Source organism: Trichogramma pretiosum, unplaced genomic scaffold (assembly GCF_000599845.2).
Source record: "Trichogramma pretiosum strain Unisexual culture from Peru unplaced genomic scaffold, Tpre_2.0 scaffold18, whole genome shotgun sequence".
In the NCBI taxonomy this organism is placed as follows: Eukaryota; Metazoa; Arthropoda; class Insecta; order Hymenoptera; family Trichogrammatidae; genus Trichogramma; species Trichogramma pretiosum.
The window spans coordinates 1464587-1479921 of NW_019641681.1; the positions used below are offsets into that span (position 1 = coordinate 1464587).

Genomic DNA, 15335 nt, shown 5'->3' on the forward strand with positions numbered 1-15335 from the left:
TGCACCGCACGACGCTCGCTGCGTTATAAACACACTATGTATACATACACACTATATACACACGGATACACGTATACACACGCGCGCACGAGCCTCACGAGCTGTGCAGCGCGCAAAAGTAGATTGAGTTATTTGCGCGCGCTCTCCGGCTCTCTCTCTCTCTCTCTTTCGAGCTTGTGAGTATATATATGTGTGTGCAGAGAGGGTAATGATCTCGATGTGCGGTGAACGAAGAGAGAGAGAGAGAGAAAGAGAGAACCAGAGAGAGGCTCGCATACACACACACTAACTTAAATACGGAGCTGCGGAGGAGTATATACACGCGCACGAGAGCTCACGAGCTCGCCTCTATATACATACAGTCTCTCTGGATATATACGTACGTGTGTGCTTTGGTGCGAGTATAGTAGTAGTTGTAGTAGTAATAGTAGTATTATTATATAGCCGGAGACAAGATCCAGCTTCTCTCGCGAGCCATGCCTGCTGGCCTGGTCTCCTGTGGATTTCGTCCGGTTTTTTTTCACGTATGTATAGAGAGAGAGAGAGAGAGGCGATCGGGCGCGCGGCAAACGACGGGTGTGCCGGGACATTTCAAACGTTCGACAGAAACTTTTGTCTCGAGGCCACGCGAGCCGCCACCGCCACCGACCCGTAGAGAGAGATTATTGCGGTTCTTGTATTCGTGTAAATATTGCCCACAAACTTTATACACGCATATACGCGTGTGTATAAAGCTCGCGGCACGCGTATAATATGCATGTTTCTTGTAGCGTATTATGGTACCGATCATCGCGCGCTACGTACGTGCGTTTTTACGATTTGTTGTTGTCGTTGTCGTTCGGCGCGCGTAACGTCGATCGATCGATAAATCATATATGCGTGCGCGGGTATTATATAGCGCGCGCGAGAGACTCGTAAAAGCTTCGATAACGCACTCGCTGAAAACGCACGAAAGCACTCACCGAGGCTAAATAAAATCCTCCGACTCGACCCTCGCCCGCAGTTATACGTGCGCGTAAAAGTGTGTAAATGTATCATATATGCACACACTTTATTATGTTCATGAATACGCGTCTGTGCAGTGCATACACGTACGCGCCCGGACTCTCGACGTGAAATTGTATACATTTATATATTTATATAAACGAGTGTCCGGCGCTGGGCCGAGCGAGCAACTCCTTCTCTCTCTCTCTCTCACTGTATGTGTATTAAAATGAAGATAGAGACGAGAGACAGGCTGTTGTAATGCTGCACGAGTCCCGCATATAAGAACGACGTCGTCGTCGTCGTCGTCGTTCGAGACGGTATATATTGATAAAAATTTTACAAGGCTTCGTTAGTGCCTTCACCGATTTTATTTTGCTTGCTGCATGGCGAGCGCGGCGTCCGCGACGGCGGCTGCATGGCGCGCGGACTTCATTTGAAATTCTAATATATACCTATATCTCTCTCTCTCGAGGAGTCGTATAGCACACACGTTCGACTCGCCATACTCGCCCTGCTTCGTGCGCCTAAAGTTTCTCTATTTTATTTTCGTTATTTATGTATATCGAGTTATACATTTTTCTTCTTCCGATGTTTACTTTTCTTCTTTCGACTTTTTACCTTATATTCCTGAGCGTAAATAAACTCGTTGTTATCAAATAGTCGCGGCGAACGAGCGATGCACCCGATCTCTCGCATACGTCGGCCCGTATTAATACGGACGTACGTACGAGCTTACTTCCGGTTGACGAAGCTCACAAATATACATATACAGAGCAGATCAAACGGGGCTCGCGCCATTTAAATTCCAGCATTGTTTATTTTGAAATACGAATACGCTGTCGCATATCGAGTAACTTATAAGGCCCCGTACGCGTCGCAGATGCGCTCGCGCGTGTATATATTATGCTACGGAACCGCGCGACTTTATCGCACTTGCGTCGCACGAGAAAAACAGAGAAAAGTATGTGCATCAACTCTTGGCCAACATCAACGACGACTACTAATTTACGTAACTTCAATTTACTAATTCGATGCGAATTTAATATGTACTATATATACTAATCGAAAATTATTTTGTCACTTGCGAATTCACAATACTCCATCTGTTGATAGAATTGAAAAGCTCGTAACTAAATATAACATCTTTAATTCCGATAAAATATTTACAATACAAAACGAACTTCGAAATACTAAACCGTGCATTTTCCTACAAAATTATGAGACATTTTTTAAAACAAACAGCTGTGTTAAAAAAAGTATAATGAAAATTCTAACAAACTTCTAAGAAAAAAATTATAGTTGAAGCAAATTAATAATTTCAATTTTAAATCATTAAAAAATGAACATAAAATAATACGATCAAAAAGCAAAAAGAGTCTACACAATTTCTCTTCTCGTGTCTATGGCTGTTAGATAACCAAATCATCAGAAGTGATTTGATTAAATTTATTTATTTAAATCAAATGTGTCAATTTGGTTAGACTTGAATTATTCTTGAATTTTGAGAAACTTCCACTTATTTAAAAAAAAAGAGTAATATTTTTTAAATAGGATTTATACATTAGCTTGAATTTAAGTTTTATCGTTTGAATTTGTTGATGTGTCGAATTTTAATTTCCTACAATTATCGCATTAGCTCTTTCACTCGTTTTTCACATGAATACTCTCATACCCAACTTGAACAAAGAGGTTCCACATCAAAAGATATGCGAATTTTTTGTTCCTTCAATCAATTCATTGCATGTATATAAAAAGTCCTTGATTAATCGTATCTTTTTTACATTAATTTATGAATGCTACGCGAGCCAAAGAAATTGAAAGATGTTACGCGTTCGCACGAGCGAGAGCTTTATTAGGCCATTCTAATGCCTGATTAATGCGTGTGCGCTCGACATTGAAATTTTTCGGCCGGCCGTGACGTGAAAAGAAGCCACAGCGATTTGGCCACACTATAATACGAGGTATTTCGAGGGCAGCTCGTTATATAATGGTAATATGGCTTTTCTCCTAATACATCATTTCAACGGAGAAATATATTGTTTATGGTGATTTATGTACGCATCGGCTCGAACCCGAGAGATAGGATTTCGCGGCTGATATTGTATAGGCCCAGTGAGCCTCGCGTCTTCGAGAGCCGCAGCAGTACTGATTCTCTTCACTTTCTGATTATTGAAATTCAAAATTTGATTTTTTTTCTTCTCTCTCTCTCTCTCTTTCGATGATTGACGATGATCTCGCGTACGTAGTAGTAGCAGTACGGCGAACCAAATTTCACACAGTCGCGAGTGTGTGAGAATCGCGTTCGAGAGCTGCGAGAACAGAAATCGCCACTGTGTATAGATCGAGTGTAGTAGGATATCCCGTGCGCTCGAGATGCAGTTTTCGCGCTGCACATCCGCATATCCGCCGATCTCTCATGCTTCTCTCCCACGCGCGTAGAAAAGCTGTGCAAACACACACTCCACTGTCCGCACAATGTATTGAAATTATATACTTAAAATTCGACTGCAATCGATAATTTACTTTTTCCTTGTGTTGTTAACCTCCTGCATATATTCGCAGCAGCAGCAGCAGCAACGGTGAGTCGACAGCCATAACAACAAGAGCAACGACAACAGCAGCTGCGGCACAGCTCATCGCGTCGAGATGAGATCGTCAATACCGTTACTATTGTACTTCCTGCTGCTAGTCCAGTCGTTCGACACAGTCTTCGTATCGGCGTCGCGTTTGTTTCCCATAGCCACGAGCCTCGGCATCAGGCTCAATAATGGCGAAAACGACACAACGGCGACGACGACGACGACCTCGGGCGGAAGTAGCGGCGGCGGCGAGGAGGAAGTCGACGCGCAGGCCGTCAACGCGACCATGAGATGCGACGACGCGAATCTGCGCTGCGCCTACAGGGCCGGCTGCGGCCGAGCGCTCCAGCACTACCTGACGAGGTGCGCCTCGGTGCTGCAGGGCGACGTCAACGAGTGCCCGGAGTTCTGCCAGCACGCCCTCATAGGACTCATGAGCACCGACGAGGGCAAGGAGCTCATGACGGTGAGTTATTATAACGGTGGCTCGAGCTTTCGGGCTTGATTGAATTTATTGTCTTCAGACAACGATTAACGTGGCAAGTATGCATAAAAATTGCTTATATCCGTTCTAAGCGAGTAAATCTTTATTTAAACGACCAATTTTTATATTATCATAATCTCGTCTCGTTCCGCAGTGTCAATGCGCCAAGGACGACGCCCTGTGCCGGAGATCGAAGCAGCGCGCCGAGATCTGTCGGGCCTCGGTCACGTCGACCCTGAATCGCGAGCGAGTCTCGTGCCGAGTGGCCCAGTGGATCTGCAACGGCGACGTGCAGTGCTCCACGGCGTTGCAGTACTACAACGGCTACTGCAAGCGCATGTTCCACGGCAAAAAGTGCACCAAACAGTGAGTATATCGTATAATATAACATTATATATCGTCGCGTTCGTGCCGATTTATTCTCTATAATAAAAATAATAATGAATATAAATAAGAGAGACGATACTTTTTTGAGAGAGAAATGCCGAGGCACGTATGTAGCGATTGTCACGCTATTATACAAATCGTCCGCATGCTGACTTTGATCCGAGTGTAGTGGAGGCAACGCTGCGGCTATAATATCATTCTCCGTCGTCTACGGTATTAGCCGCGCATACAACAGCACATGCACAGCAGCTTCTCTTTTCCATACGCGTATACAAAAACGACACACATAACTCAACGGCTAATCGCCTCAAGCTCTGCGAAAACAAAGCAATAAAAATCTCTCTCTCTTTCCTCTCCTTATCCTCCTCGATTCTCTTTTTCGCTCCATCTCTCTTCTGCGCTTCATCTTGCGGGCGCGTCTCTCTTTCTAAACGTACGCTATATATGCATATATTCTTCACGATCTTATATACTCAACGTACGAACTCTTGCAGCTGCCGCAACTCGATCAACATCCTGCGGCGACAGGAGAAGGCGGCCAAGCTGAGCACGTGCTTCTGCGACGGCACCGAGGACTACGACTGCAACGCCATACAGCGCAACATGGAGGTGCTCTGCTTCAACAAGCCCAGCTCGCCGAGGCACAACTACGACGACATGCCCAACAGGACGTCGTCGAGCTCGGGTGCCGGTGATCGTACGAGTGGTCCCAACGGACACGGCAAGGGTGGTAGTCAATCGAGCGGTAGCGGCGACGTCAGGACGAACAAGGTGCCGAGCAGAGCCTCCACGACGACGTCGGCCAGCCAGTCCTGGAGGATACTGTTGCTCGGACTGGTGCTGCTGCTTCACTCGGCGCTGACGCATTGCGCCTTTGGCGCCTTGACTCTGGGTAAATGACTCGTTTTTTCCCTTTTTTTATTACAATTTTTTTACGATTATGAAAGTTGTGGATTGTATAAAACGGAGCGGCGCCGTTGTATAGCTAATTTTTACATACGAATGCGACGATCGAAATAAAAATTTGTCGATCTCCATCTCCGTCGCTGCGCGGCAAGCATATTTTTCTGAATCGTTTGATAAAAATGCCTGAGAATTTATAAGTGACTATACGATCATGCGTACGAGAACGGGTCTCGCAATCATTAGCATAAGTCAAAAATCTTCGAGAGTTACGAGTCGATCGGAGCTGAATTTTAAATCGAATAAAATTTGCGATTTCGAATGCATGCGAGCGCGCGCGCGATCGTCTTCTTCTTCTTCTTCATTTTTTCTCTGTTCACCTCTTTACGAACGAACGTTTTTCGAACTTTAACAGGTGTACATCAGTCCTACGACGACAACAACAAGTTGAAAAGAGAGAAAAAAAATCAAAACAAAAAACAGCCTGTATTATCGAATTCTCCTCTTCTTCTCTAAAATCCACTTCCTTCTTTATTGCGCAATTCTGCGAATTTTGACTTAGCGAAATTTGAAGGTCGCATCCTTGACATTGTACGTTTTTAAGTGTGCACAAAGTTGAGCTTTTAGTGCGCGTACGCGACGACGATGAATTTGGCAAATTTTTATGAAAAGAGGATTACCAGCCCGCGCGAATGCAAGATTTTAAGTCGATCGCCCCCTTTTTCCTTTCTCATACTCGCTCAGGCCTTTTACAGCCACCAGCTCGTGCAGATCGTGTCTCTTTTATACAGATCAAGTGTATTGGAAGTAATAAAGCCTTGTTACACTTAGGAGCGAACGCGCTGTGGGATACTAAGTAGTAGTAAAAGAAAAAAATATATATACGGTAAAACTAGCGCGGTATCCTTTTGCTCTTTTCTCTACGCTACGCGCGTACCTAATAGACTTTGAATTGACTTTTGTTAGGCGGGTATTTGTTTAGCCAGGGGGATGAATGTCGCGCGTCGGAGCTAATGTTCGGGCATTTCGTTCGCTAATGATTGTTACCTTCTCTCGATGATTGACGTTTGATGTGAACCGGTCCACGCAGTATAACACATGCGCAAAAGACGCAGCCGATCAAAGGATGATTTTTACGAATTTTCCGCTAATTTGCTTCTTTGTATAACGGCACACGTGTATCTATATATTCCATACGAAAATCGTACGCGTTCGCGCGCATAATGTATAATACACGCACACACATCCGAACGTTGAAAAGACATCACGTTTTCATTTCTATTTTCAGACTGACGACAGGCATTATGGTAAAGGCAGTAAGCAAAAGTAACAGCACCGTCGGCAACAGCAGCAGCAGCAGTAGCAATAGCTTAAAAGAACGTCGTCTCCCTCTTGCCCCTCCGGAAACAGTATTTTGCGAGTGAACGACCAAAGAAAAGAGAGAGAGAGAGAGAGAGAGATATAGAACCGAGGCAAACATGCGTCCATTGAAAATTCATGTGTTTTGTGCACGAGTGTGTTTTTGTGTCATGCGCGTCGGTATATTATAAGCGAAAAAATAAAAAATGAAGTTACGCACGCGGCACATAAAGCGCACGACTGCACCGAGATTTCTCGTCTCGAAAAACACACCAAAAAAAAAGGAACGAAGAGAAAAAAAATCAAGAAAACTTATGCGTACTGACGAAGAACGAAGAAAATAAGTACTCGAAACTAGTACTTGCGATTTATGAATTTTTTAGATTTATTAGTATTCTTTTGTACATAGATACGACATACTGTATATCAAAGCTGCAACGTACGCAGGCCTATATGTATTCGTTACATCATACGCTTGGATGTAACAATTTTTTAATTTTGTCAATTGTATGAGAACACGATTGTAAATAGCGTTATATTCGCGCGCCGAAATGAAGGCAAAAGATCAAAACGATAGACCGTATGCGTTCTGCAATTATATTGTAATTAACGATCGCGTATAACAAAAAATTGTCTAGTTTTCTTTTGTTGTTGTCATGTTTTTTTTACATTTAGTTGAGAGATTATTGTTCTTATTTTTATTGTATAATGATCCTGATTGTTGAGCATGAGACTGACTGATTGAAAAAAATTGTCCTCTTCCGGATGAGAAAGTGTGATGTATAAATTTTATATATTGTAGTCGTTAGAAAAGAAAACTACACAGTCGAGGTAATGCGGTAGATGACAAAAAAGTATGCTCAACGTAAACGAAAAACAGATTACGAGTTTATATATTGTATGCCATTTTCATGTTCGACGATGACTAGAATTTTCATTGTACGGTAGTCATGACACAGGCGTTTCTATGTAGTTATCGTATAAAGTCTTTTTTTTCGCATTGTAAATAGGCGATTCCATTTACACTTTCGAGGCTAATTGTGCAAATACATTCATAAATCATGAAATTTCATCGAGGCCTATTGTAATCGTTAATTAGGCTCTTGGCGCGAATGTGTTCGTTTATATATAATATGTAATTCACACACACGTACATACATACTCGATTCGCATGAGAAGCATCGTCATTAATCTTTTTCGTTTATATTACCTATAAATGCATACCGCATTATCATCATTTTACTTTTATTATTCGAGGCCATAAGCACAAGAGCGACGTGCCGCTCGAAAAGTAAAAGAGAAAAAATTTGTAAATACATTAATGATCGAATGTAAATATAGAATTTTAATAAGGACGTTCAAACGGAGAGAAAAAGAAAAGACAAATGCGCACGGGAAGAAAACTATTTTATTAGATTATAAGTACGTATTAAATTAATACTCAATACGAATGGGGTTTATATTATAAATCTTACAATCTTATGTGAATACTAGAATTTTTTAAGTAAAAAATATTTGTATATCGACCATAAAGGGCCTTGTTTATTGCTTTATTAATCTATATGAACACGTATAAAAAGAGAATCGCGCGGATAAAACACACACGTCGGAATTCCAAAAGACAGAAAAACACCTGTTGCCGCGTGTAATCATATAATCATTAAGCCTCGACGAGGAAAAAGAGAGGAGTAAAAAAAAACCTTGTATCATCATAATGTTATACTCTCACTCTCGTGGCGGCAGCGGCGGCGAAGCGCAGGAGCCGCATCAGCGCAGCGCCGGTAATAAAGCAAAAAAGTCGAGCATAACGAAAAGCGGAAAAACCGCAAAATTATACAAAAACCGCATGTTGCGCCGACGACAACGAAGCTGACAACTGCGCCTCTTTCTCGTATATATATACTCCTTCAAAAGTTGGAGAAACGTTTAAGGCACATACACATGCAGACAAATACACGCGGAGAGATAAAAATTCTGGCGAATCTCCGTGAGTCTTGTCGTTTGCGAAAAAGAGAGCAGCAGCAGCAGCATCAGCCGCTATACAGTACCGCATCACCAGCTGTTCTGCCTCTTTCTCTCCTATATACTACGTGCATATATATAGTAGTCTCTTCTGGACTCTCTCGGCGCGCTCACGGGAGGCCACACACGACGTCGCGCCGGTAGCCGCTGCAGCGAAACTCGCGGCGGTGCAGGCGGCGGCGGCTGCGGCGCGGCCTTGCCTCTCTTTACCCTCTTTCTTTTTTTCAATATATATACATACACCATAATAATATAATAGAGTATATGTATGTAAGGAGAAAGAGAGAAAGAGCGAGAGAGGAGAGAAAACGTGTATTTGCAGCGGAAAATCAATGCAAACGACGCGCCAGGGCCCAAGTTGTAATTGCTGGAAAATGATTAGGTCGATGAGTGATTGAAGCTTGTATCTCTGTAATAAGCCGCGCATATCGCATGTATTTGAGTATACACGTATGCGTCTGCATCGATTATGCGCGTGGAAGTTTGCTGATTGATCGCTGCACTCGCATACATTCATGAGGGATGATGATAGAGGTCCCGACGTTTGTAGCTCCATAATGAGGAGGTGCACATACGTACGCTGAGAATGAGAAAATAAGAGCGACGACCGCCTTGAGTTATGATCGAGTAATTTCGCAAATGTCTGTATAATACCGGCACATAACTCTGGGCACATCGTTGATTTGAATTTTCGTTTCTTATTTTCTCTCTCGAGTGCGTGCAAACGAAAGCTCTGCAAAATTATAGATAAGTTGATATACATTATTTATAGACGACCCGTACGTGGTAGAAGACAAAGACAAGGACTCGTCAAGTTCAAGGTGATAATTATTTTGCAAAAATTCAGAGGATTGACTAATTAAGCGTTTCACGCGTGCACGCCAAACGCCTGTCCGTATAATGAAAGACTCGAAGCGCGCGCGCGAGTGTGCGGGAAAAAAGAAACAATTTGTCTTTGCCCGCGCCCGCGCACACATTCTCGCGACGTTACAGTGTGCAACACGTTTATTTAGCTCTATATACGTGTGCACTGTACGGACTTATGTAATCGTTTTTAAACGCCCCTGCGTTGCGGCGGATCGTCTTTGCGCTAGACGTGCTCTCTGCTGCGTGCTGCGGCCTTCGTATGTGCAAGCTGTGTGCGAGTGCGCTCGGGACGACCTTGTCCTTCCTGTATGGTTCTACGTGTGCCACTCGCGCGAGCGCAAGGAGGTGGTTTATTTTCTCTGCTATTATATACAGATCGTCGCGACTTACCGGCGACTTTCTCTCTCTCTCTATTTCTCTCTCTTATTAAGACTCCTCTTCGTGGCGCAGAGAAGCCCCGAGTTATCGTCATTATGTAGCAGTTATTATGCGCGCGCGCGAGCGAGCTCCGGTAGAAGAGTAACATTTTTTATTCTTTTAACTCTTTCCTCTCCGTTTTATTTTATTGCTTTTTATTTCGTTTTATATAACCACAGTGACGAATTGAGATGTTCGACTCGTGACACCGGGGAAATCGAAATCACGAGCTTGGGAGGTCTTTCAGCTGTATAACAACAAAAGCGTGGGTGTCCTTTTCTCGCGCGCTCGTTGTTTCATTTATTTTCTTTTTTTCTTCTACCCAATTCACGAAAAAAAAAATGAAGCTTCGGAACCAACGTACGGAACGCGCGCGTTGATGAGTTCCGCGAGAAAATGTGTATTTATGTATGCATGACATTATATACGTATAGACGCGAGAACGGAGATGACGCGTAAAAGCGAGCATTAGCGAGGGAGAGAGAGGATTTAAATGTGGGCGCGCGCGCGCACGGGTATTTAAAAAATCTCTGTGGATTCTTAGAGCTGCCGCCACCACGATCGAGTGAGTGAGAGAGAGAGAGACAGAGGGAGAATGACCCAGTTTGGAATATGTATGTATAGGATAGCTCCGATTAGGTGAGCAGATTTCGAGGTATCCAGGGGTTGTTTACGATTTAGTTTTTTGTCGCGCGAACTCACACGTTTTGTGCGGCTCTGCCGTTATAAGACTCTACAGTGGTATATAAAATAAAATAAGAAAAAGAGAACTAGGTGGAGAATCAATCTGTAAATTCGTACATGATGAACACGTTTTTATTCGTGTATAGGCTAATATAGTTCATTTTCCGGAATTATGCTTATTGGGCAATTTAATATGAAAAAAAATTTTTTCATGTAAGATTTAGTGGTACTGACTAGTTGAAGCAAAAATCGCGAGAAAATTCATACTGCCTGTAATAAAAAGAAAAGTATCAAACTTTTAAAGTGTAAGCAAGAAAAAGCTCGAAATTTTATGAATAATCGGCAGATACAGAGAACGTTAGGATATCTTTCAGTGCCATTCATAGTTATTGGATAAAAAGTTTCCAATAATGCTACCAATCAAAACAAACTAATCGGTATAACAAAATATTTATGCTCGAAAATAATTGCTATGGACCAGATATCACCTACTTTTATCAACTACCTTATAGGTGAATTAATTAAATCAATTAAATTTTCTGAACAATCTAGAATTTAGCTTATGTAAAAACGAGCTTTTTTACGCCTCAAGGTACAAAGAAAGTGTTACCAGCTCGAGAATTTTATATCAACAAAGATAATCATTTGATGAATCATTTGACGTGTTTTTTCGTAGGCAAATGTAGCTACACGTAAGTACAGAAGAATTTACCTTTTTCTTTAAAATCGAGAAGAATTCAACAATATTTAATAATCGGTGCACTTGATAAATTATTTGCATTAGCTTAGGAAAGTGGTACGTTGACACGCAATAAGTAGAATTCTGGAGAACGAGGCGTTGTGGTCGAGGCGTCTACAGCAGATATAAACTCGCGCGCGACAATCACTTTTTCGGATCATTAAGCAGATATCAATCGCGCCTGAGTAAATAAATCAACGAAGCGAAGGTTCAACGATCCTGCAAAGTTGGAGCTGTACAAAAACAACACGTGCCCGACGGTGCACTGTAAACATAGTTCAATAGCCTTTATAACAAAGTGTGTGTATGTGTATGCGTGTTATTACGATCGGTTGGACCCCGGTCTTTTGCGTCGTATCTTTCAAAAATCGGTCATGCGTGAGAAAGAAAATATGACACACGCACGTGTATAGGCACAGGCCCCGCCGAAAAAATCCATGTCGCAAATAATATCGCGTGTATAAATACGCAGAGTCGATCAGATATCTCGAGCTCGTGTGTGGACTACTTGCTTGAGGATTGGAAAGGCGTTAGAAATAAAGAATTGTATTAGTTCACGGGCTCACTGCTGACCACTGTGTTGTGGTTCTGTATAGGTGTGTGTCTAGCCGCTCCTAGAAAGTAGTCGCGTCATCGATCCTGCTCGCGCGCCCAAGAGAGAGAGAGCTCTTAGGTGCAGACCCCAACCGGAGACAGTTTGGCCCACAAATGTGTCCGTATGGCATATAAAAGATATATATATATAACAACAACACATGCACATGTATGTGTGTGTGCACATATAAAACGCGAGTAAGACAGAGAGAGAGGAACGGTTAAATGTGTCTGTGTGCATGTGTGTGTGTGTGTGTGTGTGTGTGTATGTATGTAGCTATGGCGAGAGGGCCCACACACGTCGTTCGTTGCTGTGACTTGAGCCCGTGGGCGAGTGAGAGAGAAAGAGCGACAGAAAAGGTATATATAGGTATACAGCGAACCCGCGGGGCCCACTGCTCCTCACTCTCTTTCTCTCTCTTTCTCTCTTGCTGTATATATACGCTGTATATATACTACCTCTGCGACTCTTTCTGTCTCTTTCTCTCTCTATCTCTCTCGTTCTCTCTGTCCGCGGTGGTGGACCACCCAACTCGCTCGAAGCGCGCAACTTAGAATCGCTCATGGGCTGCTCATACATATACACGCGTACCTATATACGTATACAATCTTTTTCGTTATACATTATATATATTTTTGCAGCTCCTTTTTTTTTTCGAGGTACATAGATTGCGCTTATTACTCGGCGGACTCGGACCCGCGCGTGCGTGCGGTATTATTAAGTTTACGTAACGAAATGCGCTCATCAAGGGATACGAGAGGATCGCTCGAGCTCTCGACTCGCGGCTGCTACTGTAATTATAATGCGATTAAGGCAGTACGTGTCATTTTATACGCATTAAACTCGGCGGCATAGCGGCGCGATTCAAAGTATGATGAATGAAAATCAACTGATTGCTGCGGCTGCTGCTGCTACGCGAAGCAGCAGAGGATGAAGAGGCGAGTTCGATGGCTTAATTTCGAGAAAATTACGACGACGATGCGTGCGCACTGCGCACAGCTAACGAAGGACGAGACCTTGCTCTGTGTAAGAGTGTATGTGTACACTGGGTTAACATCGATTCTGTTTGGTCCAACAGATTGGTGGAATGTGTTTAAGCATAGGAAATTCCGGCGTTACATCGGACAGAATCCATGTGTTAACCCAGTGTACGTTACAGCTGGATGGAGCGCGCCAACGTAACGAGCGAATCGCGAGACGTATAATCGGTATGGGGTGGCTACGACGCCTTCGTGAGTTTAACCACTACTACACCGAAGATCGACGGGTTGCGTATGTAGGCATGCACGATACAAACCTATCTTGAGATCGTTACATTTTAGCAGAACTAAAATGAAAGCTTTTACCGATTGAGCTCGCTGCAAACTTGGGTTTAGTTTTCCTGGTGCACATATAAGAGACAGAATGTTATTAACGTAATTTTCACAAATAAAATAAATATTAAGAATATCATAAGTTCGGTTTTATTATTACAGCATAAAGCGCCAGAATGTTGAAATTGCCTCGACTGGTAAATTTTATTACTCATAAAAGTAATATTTTTTACATTATATACCGATTTCAGTAATTAAACGTATTCAGGCCAAAAAAGATTGTTTATTAATCTTGAGAAAATTTTTTATACAATTTTTGATGCTCAAATATTATGATTACGATCGATAAAAGCGTTTTCTTTATCATCATCCAAAAAATCGTTACTCTGCTCACAGCGACTAATCGATCACTATCACTATTTAAGCTAGTAAATACTCGAAATAGTATATTATACAACAGTCGAATATCGATTAACTCACCTAATATAATTTTAAATACGCCCACGGTAACACCCACGACTTTTTGCGACAGCACCTATTACCGTGGGCCAAATGTCATGTAAATATAACCTATCTAAAATGTAAATATAAACTTCCTAAATTCAAACTGTAATCGGGTCTAGGTGAGCAAGAGATACAAACGAGAAATCATAAATTTATGGAATACGGCAATCACATCATGGCGTAAGGGTGGCCTATTTTGGAACAAATATTAAAATTTTTTTTGTGCTACCCCAACCTAAAGTAACATTTTACTCCTGCTGAGCAAAATAAAAATGTTACTTTAGACTGGGGGATTCACAAAATTGTATTTGCACCTATGTAGCGAAAAAACAAAGTCTCAGAGCACGTAATTATCAACCTCGGCTTTGCCTCGGATGATAAATTATACGTGCTCTGAGACTTTCCAGTTTTTCGCTACGTAGGTGCAAAATATACTATTTTATAAATGTGTGTAAGGATCTATTTACTCGATCATTTTTGTGTGAACTTATACTGTCTATAATTAGTTGTTCAGTTCCCACCGAACACATACACATACATGGCAATAGCAGCAGCTAGTGAGACGCGCGTATATCGTTTTCGCGTTATTGAATAGTCTTATAAATATTTTACGCGATGTAGTTTGTTTTATTGACCCGCTGACTTGACTCACGTGAATCGGACTCGTCGGAACGAGTCCACGCGCTACGCCTTCCATCTCACGGCCATGTATGTGCGTGATTCCCAGTGTCGTTAAGGGGTTACATTAGCTTTGAAATTTTTTTTTTTTTTTGAAAACTTATATTTTTAAAACGAAAAGTTCAATCGATTTGAAATTTTTGCACAATGAAGTTTATTCATTAGAAAAGCTGTAAAAAAATTTCAGATAAAAATATTGAAAATTGTTAATTTTTCATCAGTTTTCCTCGGTCATCCTGTTGTCCTGCGGTTTGCAAGATTTTTCTTGCCAGGATCATCTGAAACCAAAAATTCGACATCTTTTTTAAAGGTTATACCCTTGGCTAGTGATTGATCGAAGGAAAAGAAAAAAAATGAAATTTGATGAATTGACACGAGTTTGAATGCGTTTTTGCTTTGATTTTTAAGCATTTTTCAATTGTTGACCATTTTTCACTGCTAAATTTTATTTAAAATAACAACAAGTCGACCGATCAAAAATCCCTTCGACCAATCACGAGTCAGTACCCTAGAGAGGAACTGTGCAAAATTTCAGCTCAATCGGTCGACTCAATCTCGAGAAATCATGCCTACCGCACACGAAAACGAAGTTTCGAGTGTAATAGCGTCGTTGGACCTCTTTATCTTATGGTCTAGGCAATGCCCACTAACCACTAGTCTCTTAGATCACTTTCAAGTTATCTTGGTTATCTTGGTTATAAGGTTATAAGGATATAAGGGTTGTGTTTATCAATGTGATGGTTATGCTTGTTAAGGTGATAATAGTATGTGCACTGGCAATTTATTTGATGATTATTGATGGAAGCCAAGAACAACT

General features: G+C 42.0%; 1 protein-coding gene across 1 annotated transcript; it reads left to right on the forward strand.

Moving 5' to 3' along the window:
- The first annotated feature begins 3613 nt into the window (after positions 1–3613).
- On the forward strand, positions 3614–6770 carry LOC106660005 (growth arrest-specific protein 1-like). The gene is made up of 4 exons (XM_023461027.1): positions 3614–4032; positions 4205–4416; positions 4932–5329; positions 6629–6770. The coding sequence occupies exons 1-4, from the start codon at positions 3634–3636 to the stop codon at positions 6631–6633; spliced, it is 1014 nt and encodes a 337-aa protein (XP_023316795.1). The 5' UTR covers positions 3614–3633; the 3' UTR covers positions 6634–6770.
- The last annotated feature ends 8565 nt before the right edge of the window (positions 6771–15335 follow it).

Coding starts and splice junctions, on each gene's coding strand:
- LOC106660005 (XM_023461027.1), top strand. CDS start 3,634: ATGAGATCGTCAATACCGTTACTATTGTACTTCCTGCTGCTAGTCCAG. Junction 4,033..4,204: donor AGGGCAAGGAGCTCATGACG/GTGAGTTATTAT, acceptor CTCGTTCCGCAG/TGTCAATGCGCCAAGGACGA. Junction 4,417..4,931: donor GGCAAAAAGTGCACCAAACA/GTGAGTATATCG, acceptor GAACTCTTGCAG/CTGCCGCAACTCGATCAACA.